This window comes from Sceloporus occidentalis, unplaced genomic scaffold, assembly GCF_023333645.1.
Source record: "Sceloporus occidentalis isolate IW3139 unplaced genomic scaffold, rSceOcc1.0.p SCAF_136, whole genome shotgun sequence".
Classification (NCBI taxonomy): domain Eukaryota; kingdom Metazoa; phylum Chordata; class Lepidosauria; order Squamata; family Phrynosomatidae; genus Sceloporus; species Sceloporus occidentalis.
Window position 1 is genome coordinate 538,432 of NW_028317116.1, and position 24,099 is coordinate 562,530.

Below are 24,099 nucleotides of genomic sequence, written 5' to 3' on the forward strand. Positions count from 1 at the left end.
AAAGGATGCAGTCTGGGGATAATGGCTGCCTCCATTTATATAAATCACCACGAGGCCTGTGTTTGAAATTGTAAAACTGTAATAAAAATATAAAAAAGGTTTCTTGCCATGACTCAAAACTCCCCGCAGTCACTTCATTCATCGCCAGTCCTCTATTGCATTCACCCCATTCCTACCTTTGCTCTTGCCTCATGTTCAAGACTCTCTCCACACCTATACCATGCAACCTTGTGTTGGCTTGCTGAATTAATCTCTACCACTTGTGCTGGAAGGCTGTTCCGTATATCCACCTCACCTCTTACACGTTCTTTCTTACATTACATCAAAGCCCCTGGCCATCTTAATATAGTTATTTTCATTTGATAATATATTGTAAATGTAAAGTGAGTATTTGTTTGGCTGATTTGTGAATATGGACAGTTTGGGTATTCAGTCCCGGGTACCCCGGCACCCTTCTGAGTATCTCATAGAAACACAGAACCTGGTGGCAGATAAGGATCATTTGGCACATTTAGCAGGATATTTACACAAATTCAACAAAGAACATAACTCTCTCTTTCTTTATTTTTCTATTTTCACTCTCTTTGTTGCCTTTTTTCACCTTTTTCTCTCTTTCCTCCTCTTTTTTCTTTCTATCTTTCTTTCTTTATTTCTTTCTCTCTCTTTCCTCCCTATCTTTCTTTTCTGTTTCACTTTCTTTCTTTCTTGCACTCTCTCTTTCATTCTTCCTCTCTTTTTCTTTTTTCTTTTCTCTTTCTCTCTCTCTTTTGTCTTTTTCTTTCTCACTATCTCATAATTTTTCTTTTTTTCTTTCTTTTCTCTTTTTCTCTCTCTTTCTTTTTCTTTCTCACTGTCTCTTTCTCTCTTACGTCTCTTTTTTCTTTGTTTTGCACTCCCTTTCTTCTTTCTCTCTCTTCCTTTTATTTGTACGACAGGTGTTACCGCTGACATTTATTTGACTTGTAACCAATTCTTCTTGCTCAGAGAGAGAGAGATTTGTGTTCTTTGTTAAATGAAAGGATATTAATTATTATATTAGTGACGAGTCCTCTATAAGACTGGCCTTCTGAGACTCCCTGCCCCCGGCCTTTTTATTCGGCTGATACATTGTTCTTTTCGTATTAGATAGATAAAGATCATCACTCTCTATCCATATTCATGGACCCATAGAGCAAAGATTTAACTATTTGTGTCCCAAACTAAACAGATGTGCCTTAGACGCAACTGACAAAAAGAGAATACTCCTTAAATATTGACATTACTTAACCCTTTGTTTATCCAACTCCACTGGCAGCCAAATGACTACAGAATGGGGCTTAAAATCAAACTTTACATAAAACAAATTATCAACAAATTATCTTAAATTATCTTCAACAAATATTAAAGCCCAAATCATACATTGTACAACATTTGCGTTAACATCACACTTGCGTTCAATATTTAATTCATAACAAACATTTATTTAATGTAACAATATATAGATTAAAATATTTTTTAATATGTAAAATGAAGAATTTGTTTTATTTTAATGATCCTTTTGTTGTTAAAGCATCAATAACGAGAGCAAAAATAATGTATTTTTCATATTCCAGTCACCTTGTGCAGAGCGGTACATGATGGGTACTAATTTGGAGTATACAAGCGATATAAGGGTTAATTATGATGCCCATTGAAACAGATGTCAATCACACCAGAGCGTTATGTTATCAATGATCTAGCTATTAGCACGCCTCGTATATGATATGCATGTTCTGGCTTAATTGAGCTAAAATATTAGATATAGAATGAGACAGAAGACCATATTTAACCACTTGAGTGCCAGAAGAAAATGCCCCGGATACCACTCTGGCTTTCAAAGGTTTAGCTGTAAATTATTTCCCGAAATAAAAAATTACTTATAGCACCTTGTATCGTTTAATATAAAATTCTGTCTATCTATCTATCTATCTATCTATCTATCATCTATCTATCTATCTATCTATCTATCTATCTATCTATCTATCTATCCATCTATCTATCATCTATCTATCTATCTATCTATCTATCTATCTGTCTATCATCTATCTATCTATCTATCTATCTATCTATCTATCTATCTATCTATACTTATGCTATCAAATAAAATAAATAAATAAAATGAATTATATGTAAAACATTTTGTTGTATAATTAATTCCTTCTTTATTGCAACATAAACAGAGATAGAACACTTTGCAACATGTATTTTACTGCAAGCAGGATATGACATAATAGCACACAACTGCCAACTGTCCTGATTTTAAAGGGACCGTTGAATCCAAGCTGATTTTCCAAAACAAAAAGGTACCAGATCACCCAATTTTGGATCAACACTCAATGTTATGTGGGATTAGCCTCCCTGCTTGGTCACTGATATCTCTTGGTGTTTGGTTGAAGTTGAAGCCAACATAGGAAAAGACGTAATGTTGCAGTTTTTAGGACCTCAGAGTTCTCTTCTTCAGATGGAAATAAATGCCAGCGATGTATAAAAGACACTACGGTCTGAAGGTTTAGGAGTACACATGAATTGGTATTACTGAATTTTAATGAGATTTAATGTAAAGAAGTATTACTTTGCTGAGAGGGTAGTAGATGCATAGAACTGTTTCTCAGAGGAAGTGGTAGAGACTAATATAGTTAGGGACATTAAACATGCATAGGATCGGCATACGGCTCATGAGTCTAAGACGAGACCAACGACTGATTAATGTCTGAGTCTTTACAGCGGGAGAATGGGAGATGGGGGCCGAATGGGGCCGATCTGTTGGCAGATTCTGTTTCCAATCACAATGTCCCTTCGCACCCAAAACCGGTTTGATTCCAAATAAAACCTCAGACCAGACGTGTTTTGGAAGCCTTTATGTGGATTTTAGGCCTCGGAGTCCCATCTTACTAAACCTTCTCTAGTAGAAGAAACTAATGGTGGGAATAGAAAGACGATAATAAAACGAGAGAGAGAGGCGTCCGCTCAGACACTCGAGTGTGTCTCGATTTAAAGAGCGTCCGTTATGACGTCATCAGAGTGCTTTCGGACTTCAATCCCAATGGATACGCTCGTTGGGAGTTGTAGTCCATAACTAATTGGGGGTTCATACTGGGAGTCGGCGATTCCACGGCCAGCGTTATACTTCATTAAACGGGTCCAACAGTCTTTGCGATGTCGTCATTTGACCCAATTACCCAAAAATATCCGAGTTAAGCCCGAGATGCGGCGAGGAGGCAGATTTGCCCGTAATGGGTGCTAATTGCAGTTTGGAGGCCTCCGCTCAGCCGGGCAAACTCTTAAACGACCGTTTTATGGCGCGTTCCCTGGAAACGCCGCTTTTCTAAGCGCTTTCTAATGTTGTTTTCTCAGGACCGATGAAGCAGACTGTCCTACCCAAAGATCAATATTGGACTCCTATCTCTGACGCCCGCCGCTGTTTGCAAAGAGTTAAAAAGGCGTAAAATGCGAGCAGCCGAGTGGCAGACACCGGGGAGGAGGGTTACCGTTCCCCATTTCCATAGTAACGGCGATCTTTAACAGAGAACTTTATTAAAAACTCCGATGTGTCTCTGATAAGGGAGATGGGAGGCTTCAGCGCCCCGAGAAGATGACAAAGTCAGATGGCTTCTTTAATTAAACAGAGTTTTACGGAGGAAATGGCCGGCGTTGGGAGGGAGGGGGTATCTATTTGTTTTTTATTATTTTTGTGTGTGGGTAGGGGCATTCTACCCCAACCCTCTAGAGGTTGCTTGGATATTATCCTAGGGCTCCCATCTCCCTCCAATGTCTTTCATATTGACGTCCTACCCCCTCGGCTCACCTCTAGCGGGCAGATTGGTAGCGACGCTAATACTAATAGGGGACAGGACTCAGGAAACTGCCCCCCACCCTCCTCCGGGTGTCATTCCAAACCTCACATGGCTCAGAGCTCTGGATCACAGCTCCTACTCAACATGTACCTGGCAGGTAGAGGCACCCCGCTTGGGTTGGGGGTATCACTGGGGTGGCAGGGTGGGGTACCCCAGAAGTCCTGGTGTCTGTCCATTGGGTTACCCCCAGTCCTGGTAATGCTTGGTGGATCAGTTTTCTGATCTTATGTTGATCTCCTTGGGGTTTAATGTATAGAAATCAGTGGTAATCATTAGAATATGTTTTTTGGGGTTTATTCTTCTGAATATATATATATATTATTTTTTTACCTTTATTTTGTAATTTGGGGGTTTGTAGTCTCTTCACCCCTGCACCCAACTTCATTCCCTTCACTGCCTTCTCTTTCTGCCAGTTTAGTTTTTTTACTCTCCAGTTTTTTTTACATGATGTTTCCACTCTCTACCAGTCTGTTCCTTTCTCCCTCAACTTGGTCTTTTCTCTCCCAGTCGTGTCATTTCTCTCCCAGTTTGGTCCTTTCTCCCCCAGTTTGGTCCTTTCTCCCCCAGTCTGCTCTTCTCTCCCCCAGTCTGTCCTCCTCTCCCCCCAGTCTAGTCCTTTCTCCCCAGTCTGCTCTCCTCTCCCCCAGTTTGGTCCTCTCTCCCCAGTCTGTTCCTTTCTCCCCAGTTTGGTCCTTTCTCCCCCAGTCTGCTCTCCTCTCCCCCAGTCTGTTGCTTCCCCCCCCATCCGCTCTCCTCTCCCCCAGTTTGGTCCTTTCTCCCCCAGTCTGCTCTCCTCTCCCCCAGTCTGCTCTCCTCTCCCCCAGTCTGCTCTCTTCTCCCCCAGTCTGCTCCTTTCTCCCCCAGTTCGCTCTCCTCTCCCCCAGTTTGGTCCTTTCTCCCCCAGTCTGCTCTCCTCTCCCCCAGTCTGCTCTTTTCTCCCCCAGTCTGCTCCTTTCTCCCCCAGTTCGCTCTTCTCTCCCCCAGTTTGGTCCTTTCTCCCCCAGTCTGCTCTCCTCTCCCCCAGTCTGCTCTCTTCTCCCCCAGTCTGCTCTTTTCTCCCCCAGTCTGCTCTCCTCTCCCCTCTCTTTGCTTTATAAGACTCTTCTCCCCAGAAATCGGATTTCCTTTTTCCTGGACGCGTTTCCTGGCTTCTCCCTTTCCAGACAGAGTCTCGGGGGCATTTTACATCCGAGCGGCAGGGGAAGGGGCAGGGCTGGGAGCTTTGCGATATTGAGGCATATTTGGGGTGCAGAACCCCAAATTATTTCAAAGCACCCCCAAACTGATTTTCTGATTTATATCATGTAAATCCTGTGATATTAGTTAAAGGAAACATTTCTCATTTATCCGTTTTAAAGTTTATGGAACATTCAGACACCAAACTGTACATTTTTGTTAACGAATTCCCAGCATTTCCAGACTAATTACAATTACTGCACCGTTAAATATTTCTTAAAGATAATAAGACCTATGAATCTATACATTATATAACTACATATAAGAGTCCACATTACATTTTCTCCTGATAATATACTTGTGCGTTTGGAATGCAGTATATTAGCGGCCGTTGCGCCGACCTTGCGCCGATCTTGCGCCGATCTTACGCCCGTTACTCACCGATTCTCCTCCGTGTTTCAGATTCTGTCGGTGACAGTTTTCTGAAGGAGTCCAAGCCGCAGGGATGGAGACCGTTCGGCTCGGGGGTCCAGAAGGGTGAGAAGCGCTTTATTCATATATATATTTGATATGAGAAATATATAAATCGGTATTATCGGCAATATTAATACATTCATTAATTAATATGTACAGAGACGCAAAAAAGCCCCAAATATGTTAATATACTATTTATCTATTATCTGCCCCTAAAAATATGTATTTTTATTATTATGCCATATCTATATACCTATATATATAACCTGTTACCTATACCTATATATATAAACTTGTCTGTGTGTTGCCTTTTTGGGTCTAATCTCTCTCATCTACCCACTCAACACCTTCTTCTTTAAATGCTGTTTTCTTTATTTCTTTTATTTTCTTTCTCGTTCTCTTTTTTTCTCTCTTTCTCTTTTTCTGCTCATATACAGACCGTTATTTTATTATATATTTATTATCGAATATCTCAATGCAGTTTCTGTCTTTTTCTATATAATCTTCTATATTCTATAGATTATTTCATAACCAGCACCATAGTCCAGAAATTAATATTAGAAACAACATGAAGAATTACACACAATCAGTGCTCTTTGGTTAAAAAGCCTATTAACAAAGTATTTAAATATCTTTTTCCTTAAAACATGACACAGTCTTATTAACCATGTATTATAATTATGGTTTGTAACAAAATATTCTGTTTAAATTGTACAATTTAGGAAAATAAACTGTTATTAAAATTATTAATACTGCTATATGAGAATGAAATGTAAGGTGGATTGTTACAATGGGAACTTTGTATATATATATATATATATATATATATATATATATATATATATATATATATATATATACATGAATATATATCTGTATTTATTTTTATTTTAAAAAATTTTTTCTAGGTTTTAGAAAAGAAAACAGAATTGGAATATTTCACATTTTCATTTTTTATACATTACCAAATAATAATAATAATAATAATAATAATAATAATAATAATAATAGTATTTAATTATACAATTAATTCATGGTATATGTACAGACTCTCAGATAAATGTAACAACTGTAAGAACTGTAATACATAATATTGTTTAATTTTGTTCATTCAAACATATTTATTAGAATTTTGTAACAAAATTCTTAGATGAAAATACCAACTAAACACATGTAAACCATAAGAGAGTATTGGGTATTTAAACGGAATGGGCTAAATAAATAGCTTTGTACTATAATTTTACATGATTTGGACAGAAAAAAATCTCTCATTCATAAACCTATTTTATACAGATTGGGCGTTTAACATATGTATAGACTTATTATATAAAATATAATATATACAATTACATTTTGAATTTGTTAATAAACTAGGAGAAACCTACAGATGTGTTAAGTGCACATTGTATACAAGATGACATATTTTATATTTTAAATATTAGTTAATATTATATATATATATATATATATATATATATATATATATTATACAGTATATAAGGTTTGGATCCAATGTATCAGAATATTGGTTCCCCAATTGGAAATCATCATATCATTGAAGCGGTCTATTTCCATTTCAGGTGATAACATGTTACATGATATGTTAATAATATGATATTTATTTATGTAGCGCCAGCAGATTCCGTAGCGCTGTTACAATAGAATACAATGAAAGTAAATAAGAACATTTAAACATCATTAACAGATGTTAGACATAATGGCAAATAAGGAGAAGAGGGCTCTGCTCTTGCAAGCTTACAATCTATTTGTGGAAATAGGAAACATAGACCCTACAAGTTTTATTTTTGCACATTTGTAGAAAAAAAGAACTAAAAATATCATGGGAAATTTCTGAGCAGCAATATAACTTTTATCTCAGGATCATTCTATTTCTGAAAGGATTTTTATCCTCAACTATTTCAATCTTTCGTAGTCGTTCGCTGTGTCGCATTTTAGTGAACTGTAGACATTCCATTTAATGGAATCCAAATAAAAATCTTTTTATTTGCAATATTTATGGCTGTTTATGTAAGAAGTCCAAAGGTCTGGTAGTAAGCGGGTTTTCAAATACCTCCTGAACCCCTCTGTAATCTTCCACGAGCCCCTCAGAAATTAGAAATGCCACCATAAATCTAAATAAAAAAGTTGTGATTTTTATGTTCATAAGCCCCTATTCCCCAAGAAATATATTGATGCGTCATGTCTTATAAAGTGGAGTTGCTCCCCTTTTTTGGCTGGGAAAGGGTTAAAAACCAGAATACTATTATGTATTATTATGATTTATTCTTTTATATAGCGCCATCAGATTCCGCAGCGCTGTACAAAGGGCAAACAGGACACGTAGTATATAACGTAACAATTAGACAATGTAGATAGGAAGATGCACGCACACTCGTATCTAGAGAGTTCCAGGAATATAAATATTTACTCAAACATCGTTTTCCCATGAAAAATATTTTGAGATTTCTCTTGTTTTTCAGTAAGATCCGGGAGATAATTTATATTAAAATACAAATTTGCCACGAGAAAGTGTTTGTTAATTTGTTAGAATGTATACGCGGTTGCATGACGATTATTTGATAAGGTTAAATGTAATAATTCGCCGGACCAGATGTCGTTGTTTGACAGCAAATAAGAACCATTTGGCCCACATGGTCTGTCCATGGGCACTATCCCCGGGACGTGATGTTTTCATTTTAAAATAAATAAATTTGGTATTTTGATTTTTTTTAAATACATTTAAATTGAAGAAAAACACACTAAAACATTGTAATAATGGGTGTTTCCAAGATTATATCATTGAATAATAAATTCAGTTTTGAAGAAATACTTTGACTTTTGACACATTTTCTCCTCTTATAATGCTCCATTTAAAAAAAACAAAAAAACCCTCACATATATATTTATAAATTTTTTTCGCTCATTCAGTTATCTTATTGATGGGGTCCCAAGCAAAAGTCCTTTGCCTCCTTAAAAACATGGGATGCTTTGATTGAAAGATTTTGGGTCCCTGCCTTAAATATTTTCATGTTCTTTACTTGCAGTACTGCATATAACCACTAGATGTCCAGAGCAACTCTGACTGTAATGGGCATTTACATGATGACTGGATCCTTTCTGCATTTATGTTGTGTGCTGGCTGTTTATCCCTTTACGCAGAACTGGATTGTACCCATTGAGCATGTTGTCTGCAATGTGTTTTGGGCTTTATATATATATATATATATATATATATATATATATATATGTATACATATATATATATATAAATATACATACCAGTATATGGACTTGCAGGGGTTAAATGGGCTCCCATGTTGGTATTTAAAGCTTCCTTTCTCTTGCCTCCAGGCAGCGGGCAGATCCAGCTATGGCAGTTTCTCCTGGAGCTTCTGTCTGATCACTCCAACGCAAACTGCATCGCCTGGGAAGGGACGAACGGTGAGTTCAAGCTGACGGACCCCGACGAGGTGGCCCGGCGCTGGGGGGAGCGTAAGAGCAAACCCAACATGAATTACGACAAGCTGAGCCGAGCCCTGCGCTATTACTACGACAAGAACATTATGGCCAAGGTGCACGGCAAGAGATACGCCTATAAGTTTGACTTCCACGGCTTGGCACAGGTGTGCCAGTCCACGCCGGCCACCGAACAGGCCCTCTACAAGTTCCAGGGCAATCTGCCCCACATACCCTTCTCCGGCCTGTCCAAGCTCAACCTCATGACCTCTGGGGTCTCCACGGCTGGCTTTTCCTACTGGCCAGGGACCCCGTCAGCTCTGTACCCCGGCCACGGGCTGCAGTCCCCACCAGGGGGGTTTGGTTCAGTGTCGGCTCCTCACCTCGGCTCCATGAACAGCGTCGGGAACATGAATACTCATTACCACTAAAAATTCAAGCAAAAGCAAGAACTAACACGTGATAAAAGCACAGCAGACGTGCCGAAGCGTGTACGAGGGTGAGACAGACACAAGACGTCTCCGTCCCTGCCACGGGACTCTCAAGGTCCTCATTATTATTATCTATTCTTTTATATAGCGCCGTCATATTCCGCAGCGCTGTACAATTCTTCTCTGTCGCCAACTCCCATCAGCAGAATCTTTAAGAAATACTTATCGAAATCCGTCGGCTCGAAGAGTTTTTCTGAAGGTTTCTTATAAACAAGATACCGAATTTGTTAGAAATTCAAACATTGATTACGGAACGAACCGAACATCACACCAAAAATATATATAAAAAATGCTAAATCGCTAATTGTCATTTAGGGCACTTTATTCTCTAAAAATGTATACGATAAATTATATTTCCGGTGATAAAAGGAACATCACTGGGATCCATATATATTTCTGTTTTTTGGGGGGGGTTCTTTTTTGTGGGGTTTATGAGATCTCTTTGCAATTCTGGTGCAAAATGGTGCATTCAGAAGAAACATTGCATTGGTTGCTAAGCGATTGCCCCAGTTATGGCATTTTGCCCCCTATGAATCCTCCTGTCCCCTGCCACCATCTCCCGGCCCCCTGCCAACAACCCCTAGTGCTCCAATTCTCTTTTGAACTCTGGTGTGGTAAAGGGTAATTACTACCTTCCCTTCAGCCCCTTAGGCATTTATGGGGTTAAATATTTGAGTTATTTTTTTTAAAATGGAATTCCACATTTTCCACACCAGATATTTGCAGCCAGAAATTCAGGTAGAAATTCGAATCTTCCCGTGTTTTTTTTTTACTGTGTTCCTCGCGTGGAAACCCTTTATAGTTCATATTAATTATTATTTATTGATTCATATAGCGCCATCACATTCCGCAGCGCTGTACAACCCGAGCATCACATTACAATTTGGACTTGGAAAAATACATGGTGAGAAGGACTTTGCCCCAAGAGCTTACAATCTAAAATATATAGTGTCACAATAAAAAAAAATAAAAAAATCCACTATATGATTTCCTCTGTCAATGCTGATTGAGAGATTATTAATAATAATGAAAAAAAATCCACATTTCCAAATTACCGTATATTGAAGGGGCGATAAACACATTTTTTTTGATATTACCTTTTTTTTATTTTTTTTTATTTTTTTACATTATAATCAAATCCAATGGAAATCACTAAAATCCAATTACCGGCCGTGGCCTGCGTGGTTTTTTAATGTAAAGCTCTCGGAGTAGAGACCACAGTAAACGTTTCAGCAGGTTGACATCAAGCGGCTAGGAAATGGTTAATATTTATTGATAGGTGTGGCATAGAGTGGGCAAAACAAACAAGGAGGAGGGGCTTTTATGAGAATGGGCTGGGCTATAATCTAAATACGCCCCTGTATGCAAATGCTCTTGATCTTCTGTATGAGGGCCAAGGCGCTGAAGGATTAACCCTTGCTTTACTGGTTCCCTGAATTCTTCATTGTTGATTTTTTCTTAAATTGTTCTGGTTTCATTCCTGCTCCGCAATAAGAATTTTGCAGGGGGGAAAAAAAATATATAAAAATGCTTAATCGGGGGCGGGGGGTGTGGGGGGGTTGTCTTTATTTATGAATTTGTCTGTATTGTTTGTCTTCGTATGTAAAGTAGCGTCTTGTATGCAAATTGTCACAGATGTAAACGTCACGTCGGAATATTACGTTCTTGGAATTCCGCTTTGGGAGCGTCCGTTTCTTTTAAGTGATTTGCTTCTCTCGCCCAACGGAATAATAGAAAAAAATACTTTATTGGTAAAAGTCCACAAAGCGCCAATAACGTGCAGCGTCTCCAAGTCGTTTCATGTCAGGGAAGATGAGACCTGCGGCAAAAGTTGGCAAAACTGTCGTAAATATTCCTGAGACTCTTGAAATATTAACCCTTTTTATAGCCCTCTGTGAAAATTATTTGTAGTGACTCTCCAAATGTGTCAATGAAAAGCTCTAATACCGGTCATCATGGAAACCTTGACTTGTCATTATTTAAAGATACACTTAATTGGGTCACCTGCATTCAAGCAGGGATATCAACCATAACATACCAGGAGCAAAAGCACCAATTGGGAGTCTTACATATGATCACAGCGGGGCGGGGGGGGGGGTAGGAAGGAGTCAGATCCAGACTGTGTGACCCCGAGAATCTGCCCCTTCACCCTGACATTGCGTGTGAGATCATTACATCACTATAGGCTCTGCAAACATCGCAGAAACGCCTGCTACACGCCAGTTACACGCCAGTTACACGTGAGGCCGGAAACCGGACAAACCGGATGAACCTTTTTATTTGTTTATTTATTTTTTCTTTGTTGCTCAACTAGTTTTCTTGTCGCTTCGTGTGAGTTTTGGGGCGTCCTGACCGACCAAACAAATAAAGACAAAAAGAAATGAGAATAAATGTAAGTTTATTGACTCCGTAATTCTAGAAAACGCCACTTTATTAAATCCGATATCTACAGATTACTCTGTGAATAAAAGGCAGACGTAGTGTGAGGTAGAAAAAGATTAACTGCTATTAACCTACATGACATCATCAGAGTCAGTCCTCGTGGATTCAAAAACATATGAAACGCTGGCAGATCGGCCCCAATGCGGCCCCCGTATAATCGCCTGTTTCTCCTGTTGTAAAGACTCGAACCTTAATCAGTCGTTGGTCTCGTCTTAGATTCAGGAGCCGTATGCCTATCCCATGATTGTTTAAATTCCTTCACTGTATTACCCTCTACCACTTCTGCTGGGAGGATGTTCCACTTATCCACCACCCTCTCGATAAAGTAAAAAAATCCTCTCTTACATTGATACATTCAAAACTTTTTTCTGTAACAAAAATAGTAGGCCTGTCGTTTTACTCTTTAATCACATAAAAACAACTTTTACGATGGTTTCTATATTTTCTATGGCAACAACCTATCAGTGTCTGCTTTTGTGTCACGTGACATTTAAGTATTCCCGGCAAAAAAAATAATTAGGAAAGAGGCAAAATTCTAAATGCCGTCAAAAAATATGACATGATAGTTAATATTTACATTCACCTAAACATTATTTAATTGCACTTTTTTGTTACAGTCACTTTAAAGTCACATTTTCTATATGATCAGGACATGAAGCAGCAGATGGATATAAATTTAGTTTAAAAAAAATATATATAATTATTAGTTTTTACATTTTAGGGTTTTTTTTAAGCTAAGAATATTCTGCAAATATTTTATTAATAAGTTTATCTTTAAAACATTTCCCATTAAACATGTCCTAAAATTCACGTCTGATACCTTTGCTGGGCACCCCTCAAAAGCGCTGAATTAAAGTGCTTGGCTAGGGTGCTGAGATTCAAACTGCCACCCCGGCATTCCTTATCCACTGGATCCTTTTTGGGATCCCTCATATATTCGTTATGTGTTACCTAGAGCTCTGCCTGTAAGCCTGTTTTTATGATGTCACATTACCGGGGCATTTGGCATCCCTTGGATGTTAATACCCAAGAGGGCCATTATTTTTTAAACTTTATGCAAATATAAAAGACTACCCCGGAATTCACAGTCCTGGCGGGAACATCGGTAACGCTGATGGGTATGGAAGCTATGGGGGCAGACAGCAAACAGTTATGTATGAGGGGACCCTTAGGGCTGCGGCATGTTTTTTTGGGTGGCATCTGAAGCCATTTTGGGGTTCGTTCTTATTGAAAATCCAGAACGGCAGCGACGATCAGAGAGACTGGCGAGGCAGCGACTTCCTCTCCAGAAATTGGAGGTTTATCGGTTTTTGAGGAACTAAGACGATTCTGGACATGGCTTTGATTTCCCCGCCTCGAGGGTCGGGTTTTACCTCGTATTTCTTCATCATCTGCGGATAAACGAAAACGCTGTTAATTACAAGCAAAATACAGTTATTTCCGTCAAATCTCGCTGTACAGAATCAACAAAGAGTCGTTTTTATCACCTGAAAACAATTCAGTCAGACCCAATATGTCTTCTCTGGGCACAGTGGGCACTCATATAACCCATTTACTGTCCCAGCCCCCTCTATGCATATATTCTCTTCCTAGATGAAGTCGTCCTCCCGTATCCTCTGCCGAAAGGACAAACCCCTGTAACAAGGACTTGGACCGGACACAATCCTTCACGGCCAACACTTACTCGAGAGAGAGCCATGTGCATTTCCAGCTCGGCGATCCTGCGCCCCACACAGGCCCGGACGCCGTAGCCAAAGGGGATGGAACTGAAAGGGTTATTCTTTACCCGCTCCTCCCGGAACCAGCGCTGGGGAATGAATTTGTTGGGTTCTGGAAAGTTGGTTTCCTCCCGAGAAATTCCGTAATGGTGCAGAGCGAAGAGCGTCTGCGGAGAGAAGCCGGGAGATTCAGCGCATGGAGGAGACGCTCGATTCCGGTGCCGATGGCCGCTCAGCACAGTCCTGCTTTACGGCGCGGTCACATTATCTTCTCTACCTTATCATCCCAATCCATCATCAAACTAGTTCCACCCCGTCTGTCCTCACTCCCGTCTTCCCGTCCGCTTCTCTCTTCCCCGGACCCCGTTGATTGGGACCACTCCACCATCATTCTCACCCTGTCCCTCCTTCATCCGTCCCTGATTACCTAACTGGTCTCTCTCCTCCATACCACCCTTTAATTACCCTCCGCTCCTTGTTCTATCTTATCACATAGGGACCTAAAATAATCTCAAGCACCCCCCCAGGTATTCCTCCTACAGCACGACCCTGTCAAATGTATGACATCATGCTCTGGTCCACCAAGTCTTGTTGGGGAAATGTAACAATGTATCACTGCTAGTTTTTGGGACGATGGGGATGGGAATGCTTGGGAGCTTCAAAAATTCTACTCTACTTGGAAAAAAAATCACCTAAATGAACCCGAGATGACTTGGAACTTACATCTTTTGGGAAGTAATAATCTCCGAGGGTAATGGGTTTCTCAACAGCAACTCTGGAATTGGTCGGGACGACAGGGTACATCCTAAAATAAGAGAAGAGAACGCGTTCTGCAAATGTGTCAGACCACTGGAGACATTCTTTCTTACTTCTGCCTCTCGATAGATTGTAAGCTCCCAAGGGCAGGACCCTCTTCTGAACCAGTATGTCCTAAACATGGTAATGCAACCAATAGGTTTTTTTTTTAGCTTTCCCTTGCCTTTTGTAACGGTGCTACGGAGTGTGTTGCTGCTCTATAAATAAAATGTAACATCGTGTGATTCTGTTGATGGCGGATCTAAAATAACACCGACGGAAATCCGACAGCTCTTGGTAACACCCAGTTCCTAATTTTGGGTTGTTAACGTTAATTAATTATATGTTTGAGAATGCAAAAGCGCCTTCTTATATTCCACAAACAGACATAATAATTATAGACCTCTCGAGTTACGCCGTTTCCGCCTCGGTTCTGCGGCATGCGTGGCAGACAGGCTTGAGGAACCCACCTCAACGTTTCTTTGATCACAGCCTTCAGCAGGGGCATTCTGGAGATGTCCTCGGCGGTGGGTATCCCATCTCCAGGAACGACCCCTAACACCTCCTCATACAGCGCTGTCTGGATCTCCGGGTTATGCGACAGATGATACAGAGCCCAGGATAAAGTGTTGGAGGTCTGTAGACAAAGGAGGACTTCTCATGTGACCCAAAGAGTCTAGTAAACCCTTCAGATCCACGTGTAAACATAGAAATTAGGTATTCTTAATAAAAAAAATAGAAAGAAGCTTCTATTTACACACCGTGTCGACTCCGGCCAAGAGCAGTTCGGCCACGCTGCCGTAGATCTCCTTATCTGTTAGCTGGCCGCTGGACAGAAGGTACGTCAGATACTCTCCTTGGACCTCCTCACCTTTATCCAAACGTTCCTGGATCTTCTTCATTTTCTGGTTGATCAACTTGTTCCCTAAATAGTAAATTCCAACAGCGTCCTCATCACAAACCATGACGTCACCCACAAATTAAGGCCGAAATGTAGGATTCCGACAAGGTTACTTTTAGTGGAAATGCTCACCGAACTCAAATATGTTGTCCCAGCTCTCGATGTAGCGATTAAAAAAGGGCAATATTTTGTTAGCCCACTCGGGTATTATATACACAAAGACGGAGTATTTCATCATGTCGCCGATAGATTTGATGAATCTCTGAGTCTCTTCGGGGATCTGGTTTTCCAAGCAGCCGATCCGCGTCTCAAAAAGAATGTATGAGATACCTAAAAAAAAATAAATATAAAGAGGGAAAAACTGTAAAAATAATGACTGATTCGGAATCCTAAAAACAAGGACAAAGTAACAAAACTGTCTGGCTTTCAAAATTTGGTTAAAAAAATCCGGTTACAGAAGGAGATTACCCGGGTCACCCGTTGGTCTCCACAAGATCATCGCATCCATGGTGGAAATCCATTCTCCCTCATGGTGGAAACCAAGCGGAGGGTGAGGTTTAGGAATAGCCTTCTTCTTCTTCTTCACTTGGCTACTGTTACTGGCCAGATAATGTTGGATAAAAACTCCTACGTAACAAAGCCTTGGGCATAAAAGAATGTCCTTGGCGGTAAGGGCTGTAAAGCTGTGGAATACACCAACTATGGAGGCGGTGGCAGCCAGGGGCGGTGGTGACCGGGGGTGCTGCCTTATGCCGAGTTTCCTGGACACTCTTTGCACCTGGGGTATGACTACGGAGCGGCCAGGTCTTACAGGTCACAGCTAAAATGTTTGGTTCAGTAGAGAGAAGAAAAAAAAGAGAGAGAGATGAAGGAGACTAAAGAGAGAGAAGGGTGAGAGAGAGGGGAGGAAAAGTAAGAAAGGCATGGAGAGAGGAGAGATGGGGAAGAGGGATGAGACAGAAAACAGAAGAGAAAGACAGGATAGACAAAGGAAAAAAGAGGGGAGAAAATAGAGAAAGGAGAGAAAAGAGAAAAAAGTGAAAGGGGAGAAATTAAGAGAAATGAGGAAGATTTGGGAAAGATTGACCTCGACTCAAACTTAATTCACATTAAAAGCTGGCCTTTAACTTCACAAATCCTACACCTTACAGGATATATAGAATGTCCAATAAATCTGTAACATTGTACGTATACCATAAGGATATCAGTTATTCCTCCCCTTTCCTGGATTATGATTGGTTCTGAAAGCCTCAGAGCGCAGCGTATAAAGGGGGGGGGGGCGAGGTCTAACACATATCACACAAACATTTACATTAACTAGAAAATACTAGATTGGTAGGTTTGGGGGTTTTTTGCATATTTTTTATTCTTGTTTTTAACCCTACGAAGCTCCATACGCAGCCCGAGGTTCAGTGACTGCCGGGTCGTTACCTTCAAAGGCGAATCTATAGAGAGCGTCGGAGACGTCGTTCACCATAACCCCAGACGGTGAGTCTTTTCTCATTACATCGAGGCGGACTAGAAAGTCCGTCACCACTTCATTAACCACCCCTGTGTAAAGTACCGCCTCGGCGGGGCGCAGCATCCTCTTATTCAGCACGGAGCGGAGCGTGTGCCAGCGATGACCCTCCCTGGAAACACAGATGATTGAGAGCCTCATAATACATAATACATCGATGCCGGAGCATAACAACCACAACAAAAATCAATTATAATCCATGATGCCCCCTTTTTCCTCCCCTGATGCCCCCTTTTTCCTCCCCTGATGCCCCTCTTTTCTAGGAGGTCAGAATGTTTGCTGGGTATGAGGGGATCGCAGGGTTCTACAGCCCTAAAAGCCCCGATAATGTGTATAGAAACAGCAGGGAATGGGTTTAAATTAAAATTGTTCCTCTTCAGTGGCGGTAAGGCCCTGCCGTCTAAGTGCAGCATTCTTTGGTCTCAAACAGGTCTGGTCTAAGGCATGGAGGATTTCTTCAGGGCCCCGAAAGCTGCATATTTTAGCAGCTCAGATCTTGTTGTTTTCAGATGTTGCCCGGAGGAGTAGAATTACGTCATTACAATTCCTTCCCACAGTGCGGTGCAGAGAGTTTATTCACAACTCTGAGGTCAGGTGAGTGCAGGGGGTAGCTGATCGGCTTTACTTTGGGCCGGGGAGAGGCGGCCGCCGCAGCACATGCAAAAAAATGCGTGCTTTCATCCAGGGGCGTAACTAGACGCCTCAGGGCCCGGGTGCGAGAATCTGTTAAGGGCCCCCCCACCCCCACCCCCTCACCCCCCCAAAAAAACCATGATTTTTACCCAACAATTTTTTTCAACTAATTCAACAAATTCAATTTACATATTGAATCATAATCAAAGAAAAAGGGGCGCATGTACAAAGGGCATAATCCAGGGGTGTCCAAGTTTTTTCTGCAGTGGGCCACTTCATCAGAATTGTATACGTGCGCGGGCCGCACTCATTTTTCACTGTGACAAAAAATATGGCCTTTAATAAAATATGCAGATTAAAATAAAGTAATATGACACAAAACCTTTACTCTTCCTCTCACTGATTTCTGGGCCTTGAAAGTTTTGCGACTACAAATTCAGGATTCCCTAGATTTATTCTAGGGATGAACTAAAATGAAAATTCTGGACCAAAACATTCAGGGTTCACTTAGCCAAAACCGAAAATGACCCCCACCTTTAAAAATAATAATAAAAACTCACATGTTTAATAAAAGTAGGTAACACACAATTGGACAAAATTAGCAATATGACTTGGCATGATAGGAGTGTGATTGCTGTTAGCCTAGGCAACCAGTAAATGCTGGTACCTAGGCATGATGGGACTGTGCTCGCTGTGATTGCTGTTAGCAATCACACTCCTATCATGCCAAGTCAGCCAGTACATGCTGGTACAGGGTGGCTGTAAGTGCAGACCCCATACTGCTGGCAGCATCACTACACAAGGGGGGCAGCTGGCCAGGTTTCAGCATGTACTGGCTGACTTGGCATGATAGGAGTGTGATTGCTAACAGCAATCACAGTCCCATCATGCCTAGGTTCCAGCACTTACACATCCATGCTATCACACACACACACACACACTCATTTATTCATATAATCATTCATTCACAGATTCATTCCCTCAATCACACACACTCATTCAAACACCCTCCCCACCCCCTTACCTGCACTGCATCGAGGGGATGCCGCTCACAGACTTCAGCAGGGGGCGCGGCCTCCCTCTGCTAAAGCACAGAGGAAGTAGGAAGTCACGTGAACTCCGCTTCCTCTGTGCTGTCCAGAAGACCCTCCCACAAGTAAGTAGCAGGGCTTGAGGTGCGGCTCGTGTAAGATCGGTTGCCCTGGCTGCCGATCTTACGCGGGCCGCACCTCGAGGTCTCGCGGGCCGCATTTGGCCCGCGGGCCGCATGTTGGACGCCCCTGCCTTATTTAAAAAAAAAAAAAAACGTAAAAAAGATTTCGGGCGGCCCCTTGGCTTGGGCCCCCCTGCCGCCGGGGCCCGGTCGCAGTCGCGACCCCTGCGACCCCGGTAGATCCGCCACTGCTTTCATCAGAGCTCATATCAGTAAACCTCTCAAACATCATGAGTTACGCAAATAATTGAATCAGCTGCCACTTTCACCAGTGGTCTCTGAAGGTATGGAAGATAAGTGGAACAGCCTCCCAGCAGAGGTGGTAGAGGGTAATACAGTGAGGGTATTAAACATGCATGGGATAGACATACGGCTCCTGAATCTAAGACGAGAACAACGACTGATTAAGGTTTGAGTCTTTACAGCAGGAGAAACGGGCAGAGTAGACGGGGGCCGGATGGGGCTGATCTGCCAGCAGATTCTAGGTCTCATCTGTTTCCCATAAATAACACGGGTATTCCCATTCATCGAAAGCCATTACAGTCATCAGATACGGATCTCCCAACACTTTAAACGGCCTAAGAGGATGTCTTTTGTCTCAAGACATTCCCTTTTATAAGGCGGGTTGTACCGGAGCCTACCGAGGTCTCGTGAGACAGATCCATGATTTAAAGGGCAGTCGCGTCCAACTGTTTTTTAGGGATCTTAGTTCGCTTCAGAGCAATTTTATCCAGTGTTCCCCGGCCGCTACCTGCTGCCATCACCGGCTCTTCCCAGTAAGCCATTCCCAGTGCAGCCCAGTAACGCTGTCCGTAGTATCGGCACCGAGGCTAGTTGGGGTCTATAAAGATCATATATATTGCAAAAAAAAACCCCCAAAACTCAATGTATACAAAGTATCTTGGCAGCAACCAACCAGGTCTTCCGGAATTCTTGGGATTAACACCCAGAACAAGGTAAATAAATAAATAAATAATCGCTTGACTGTTCCTTTGAATGGAAACTAAATCTAAAACACATGACATCACCACCAAGCCTTTATCCTTATCTGATAACGCAATTTAACCGGTTTGCCATGTTTCTGATTACGGGACGGGTGGCACATGGAGATGGGCTGGGTGGCAGGGGGACGGGACGGGTGGCACACGGGGACGGGACATGTGGCACACGGGGACGGGACGGGTGCCAGGGGGACGGGATGGGTGGCACACGGGGACGGGATGGGTGGCACACGGGGACGGGACGGGTGGCACACGGGGACGAGACGGGTGGCAGGGGGACGGGACAGGTGGCACACGGGGACGGGACGGGTGGCACAGAGGGACGGGACGGGTGGCACAGGGGGACGGGACGGGTGGCAGGGGGACGGGACGGGTGGCACACGGGGACGGGACGGGTGGCACACGGGGACGGGTGGCAGGGGGACGGGTGGCACACGGGGACGAGCCGTGTGGCAGGGGGACGGGTGGCACACGGGGACGGGACGGGTGGCACATGGGGACGGGACGGGCCGGGTGGCACACGGGGACCGGACAGGTGGCAGGGGGACGGGTGGCACACGGGGACGGGTGGCAGGGGGACGGGTGGCACACATGCTCATTAAAGTGGGTTCATCAACTGAAATAAAAAACTGCATTCAGTAACCAAACACCCAGCTTAGAATCTGATAAGATTGGGGTCAGGACCAAGTAAGGTTTAATGATCTACAGCAGATAAAACAACGGGAAGCCCAAACACATCGGCAACTAACTTTGATTTAAACTTTGAGCCGAGTGGTCTTAAGATATGCCCCTAACTCTGTGTTTTTAAACTTAGTGAATAAACCCTCTGTAGAGTTCCTTATAGAAACACAGAGTTTAATGATAGGGGGACACGTCTTAAGACTGCTCGGCTCTTTAAGTAACAGTTGGTTGCCGATGCATTTCGCTATCTGCCCCAACATTTCTGATTTCCCTCATTTTACGCACTCACTCTGTAAACGGACCGTTGGCGTAATCCCTCAGCCGCCGGTGGACTTTCCATAACTCCATGTCGCTCCTCATTGGATATTTCCCCTCCTGCCGCAGGACGCTCTCCAACAGATCCACGTCGCCGATATTCACGACTTTGTATCGTCCCAGCGAGGTTTTCCACATGGGTCCATACTTCTTCTTGAAAATGAACTGAATACAAGGTGTGAATTAGCAGAACGGGGAATTTGACCCATACGTGGTGGCAGCGAATGTATAGGGGAGACGCCGCTCTAAGCAGAAGATTTTAGTCTGTATGGCAGCAGCTTTTGGTCTTGATTAGAGCTGTTTTTGTGAAATAGTAGTAGTGGATACAGACGCTATCTAACCGATTAATAATTAATGAATAACCAGCATGTGTTTAAGGCTACACTGTTGCAACAACTTTTTCCTTTCTGGAACTGATAATATTTTTTGTTACATTTATTATTTAGATTTGTGTTTTATTGACAAATAATCTAAAAAACCAAACAAACAAAACAATGTTATACAACAAAGAACAAAATAATGACTTTGGATCTAAATGATCCCTCATTTTGCCTCAATCACCCATATAATTCCTATTAGATTGTAAACTCACGAGCGGGACCCTCGTAAGACCACCATTCTTGCCAGGAGCTTTGTATTAAGTGTCATGAGGCTAGATGGCAGTTCGTGGGCCGGGCGCTCAACGCCTGCTGTATCTGTATATAAATATATAAATGTATATTTTCTATGTATTTGTTAACCACCTCATATATAATTTGTACAGCGCCGCAGGTTATGTTAGCACTTAATAAATAAAGAGTAATAAAAAAAACTATAAATCTGGTCCTCCTACCCTATAAATTAAAATGTGATTAAAGCTGGTTTTATGATTATAAATTTAATCAATCCTCAAGACTTTATATATAAATATTCTATGCATTTAATACATTTTAAGAGGATTTTTGTTATAATGACTATTTTTAATCACATCTTAAATAATAAAGCTGTATTATACCTTTAAGTTGATACAATGTTAATGAATAATCTTACATAAATAAACTGCTATATTTAGCTGAGACACAGGAAACATTTTATTTGGACAAAGTGTATCGGAGGACAGAGGTCTGGTTCTGGGCAGTAAGAAGGGATATAAAGTTACTCAACAAAGTACAAGAGGGGAGAGTAAGTCAAAGGAGGGGAGAGGTTAGGACACGAAGTCATAGTCTAAAACTAGAGGTTTAGATAAAACGGAAGGAAGCTTTCATTTACTTAGAGGGTGGTAGATAAGTGGGGCAGCCTCCCAGCAGTGAGGGGATTTAAACATAGGCTTATGGCTCCTGAATCTAAGACGAGACCAACGACTGATTAAGATTTGAGTCTCTACGGCAGGAGAAACAGGAGACTAGACGGGGGCCATATTTTCTTGCATAAAACACCAAATTCCCTAAAAACAGGAGGAAACAGTCAAAACATAATAATGCAATTTTGGGACCCTACTGGTTGAAATGTGTATTGCATTTTGCCAATGCACCCCCCCCCCCATTTCCTGGAATCAGATGAGTTAAACTTACTTGCAGCTCATGGGAGTACAGCAGGTATCCTCTCAGGAACACCCAGTACATATTGGTGAGCAGAGAAGGTCCAGGGAGATCCTGAAAGCTCTTCATCCTCTTCTCTCCTTGGACCACCCCAGCTGCAGCCCCTGTGATTGTCCTCCCCTGGGTCACAGCCCCCCTGCATGCCTGCAGCAGCAAGAAGCCCCTTCCCCTGCTCAGAGGGGGCAAGCAGCTCAGGGATCCAGGGGTTAACATAGCTGGAGAGGGGCTGCTTCTGGTTAGTCTGAGGGTATTAAGGGCAGACAGGAGCCTGGCCATGGTTATGGGAGGCAGGCTGTGCTTCCAGAGCCTGCTCTGTTGCTGTTACTGTAACAAGGAACTCCCTCTGATGGCTGCTTTCCTGCTCCAGCCCAGGGTGACTCCCACCAGTCTCTCCAGTTACTTAACTGAACTGGGAAAGGCAGGCAACTGGTGCTTATCCGGAGAGCAGAGAAGAATCCTCAAACCTTCACCCAGAATAATAAAAAAACATTAAAGAGAGGAAAAGGAGCTCATCTGTAACCTGATCACCTAAAGAAACAAAAGGAAATAAACCAGTTTTATTCTTTCATTTTATAAAAAACAAAGCTACGGAATGTCAGAAAATAAAGACTAGGACTGGTATTATTCTTATTGTTTTATAGAGCGTCATCATATTCCGTGGCGCTGTACAATGGAATATAAAATTTATATATGTTAGGTGTTACACTATAAGCAGGTGTGTGGATATATATGTATACGGACACGTGTATGCGGGTGTATGGATGTCCATGTGTGCAAATATGCATATGTATGTATGTGTGTGTATGTATATATATATATATATCATGGTTTCTGCTAATACTAGTTAAATCAAGATGCATGGGAGGTGGCCGGGAATGATAAATATTTGGGAAACCTTTTGTCTTAGTTTAGATAACACTGATATCCGTGATGAAGGGTGTGTGGAAGAAAGACGGGTTTTCTCATGAAATAGATTGAATCAGGTCAGGAGATCTTTGGGTTGTAAAAGACCCCAGGGTGTGGTGTTGGCCAAAGGGAATAACTTCAAAGGGTAACTACGGCAACCACAGGGTCCAATCAGGGATCTCCTAGTAGACCTAATTGGGACCCTCTAGTATATCAAGGGACAGGTAGTGAAAGTAAGGGAGAGAGAGGAGAGGAGGAGAGAAAGAAAAGAGACAAAGGAACATCACTAACCTGGAGCTCTCAGGGAAGGTAACTATGAACATGCATATTTGAATATTGTAAATAGGAACTTATATATATGTATTTGTTGTAAGTGTGTCAATTAATGTGGGGATTATTGTTATTGTACTGTTATTTGTATCGTTTTATATTTGGAACGTTCTAGTAAAAGTTTGTATTGTTGTATCATAGCCGCATTGTGGATTCTTGGATATCCTGTTGTTGTTTCCAAAATATTCTGTTGCATTCTGGAAGAAGCGAAAGTTTTCAGTTCCAACCTTAAAAGTTAGAAGAGACAGGGATTGTTTAACTTAATAAGCCAGTGGTGTGACAGGGCCAGGCTAGCTGGCTCATGTGTCATATGAAGTTTAGCCGGGTCACGGAGCACTTTTGTGTCCGGTTCCGTATACCGTGACCCGGTAATATATTATATTGTGTATTATTGTGTAACCGGCCCAGAGACTGATGTGGCTCCAGCTCCAGCCTTCAAAGAGACGATCCTATAATCTGGCTGGGGCTCTTAATCAGCCAACACAGCCCTGTCTGCCCAGACGGCACCCGGACTACAGGGGGGATAACACAGGTGGGGGAACCTATTGTATCCCTTAATCCCCTCACTTGATACATCCCCTGTATACTGATGGGATTTG

At 42.0% G+C, this 24,099-nt stretch overlaps 1 protein-coding gene and 1 pseudogene across 1 annotated transcript; one reads left to right on the forward strand and one right to left on the reverse strand.

The window, feature by feature from the left end:
- Positions 1-3,920: 3,920 nt before the first annotated feature.
- On the forward strand, positions 3,921-9,409 carry LOC149281264 (protein FEV pseudogene; annotated as a pseudogene).
- Positions 9,410-13,164: 3,755 nt separating this feature from the next.
- LOC149281265 (sterol 26-hydroxylase, mitochondrial-like) lies at positions 13,165-22,540 on the reverse strand. Its single transcript, XM_089499472.1, has 9 exons — positions 22,238-22,540; positions 20,662-20,852; positions 16,757-16,956; positions 15,458-15,655; positions 15,186-15,349; positions 14,895-15,061; positions 14,353-14,434; positions 13,596-13,796; positions 13,165-13,302 (listed from the first exon to the last, which is right to left on the reverse strand). Exons 1-9 carry the CDS (start codon positions 22,538-22,540, stop codon positions 13,165-13,167), a joined length of 1,644 nt encoding a protein of 547 aa, XP_089355598.1.
- Between the last annotated feature and the right edge of the window lie 1,559 nt (positions 22,541-24,099).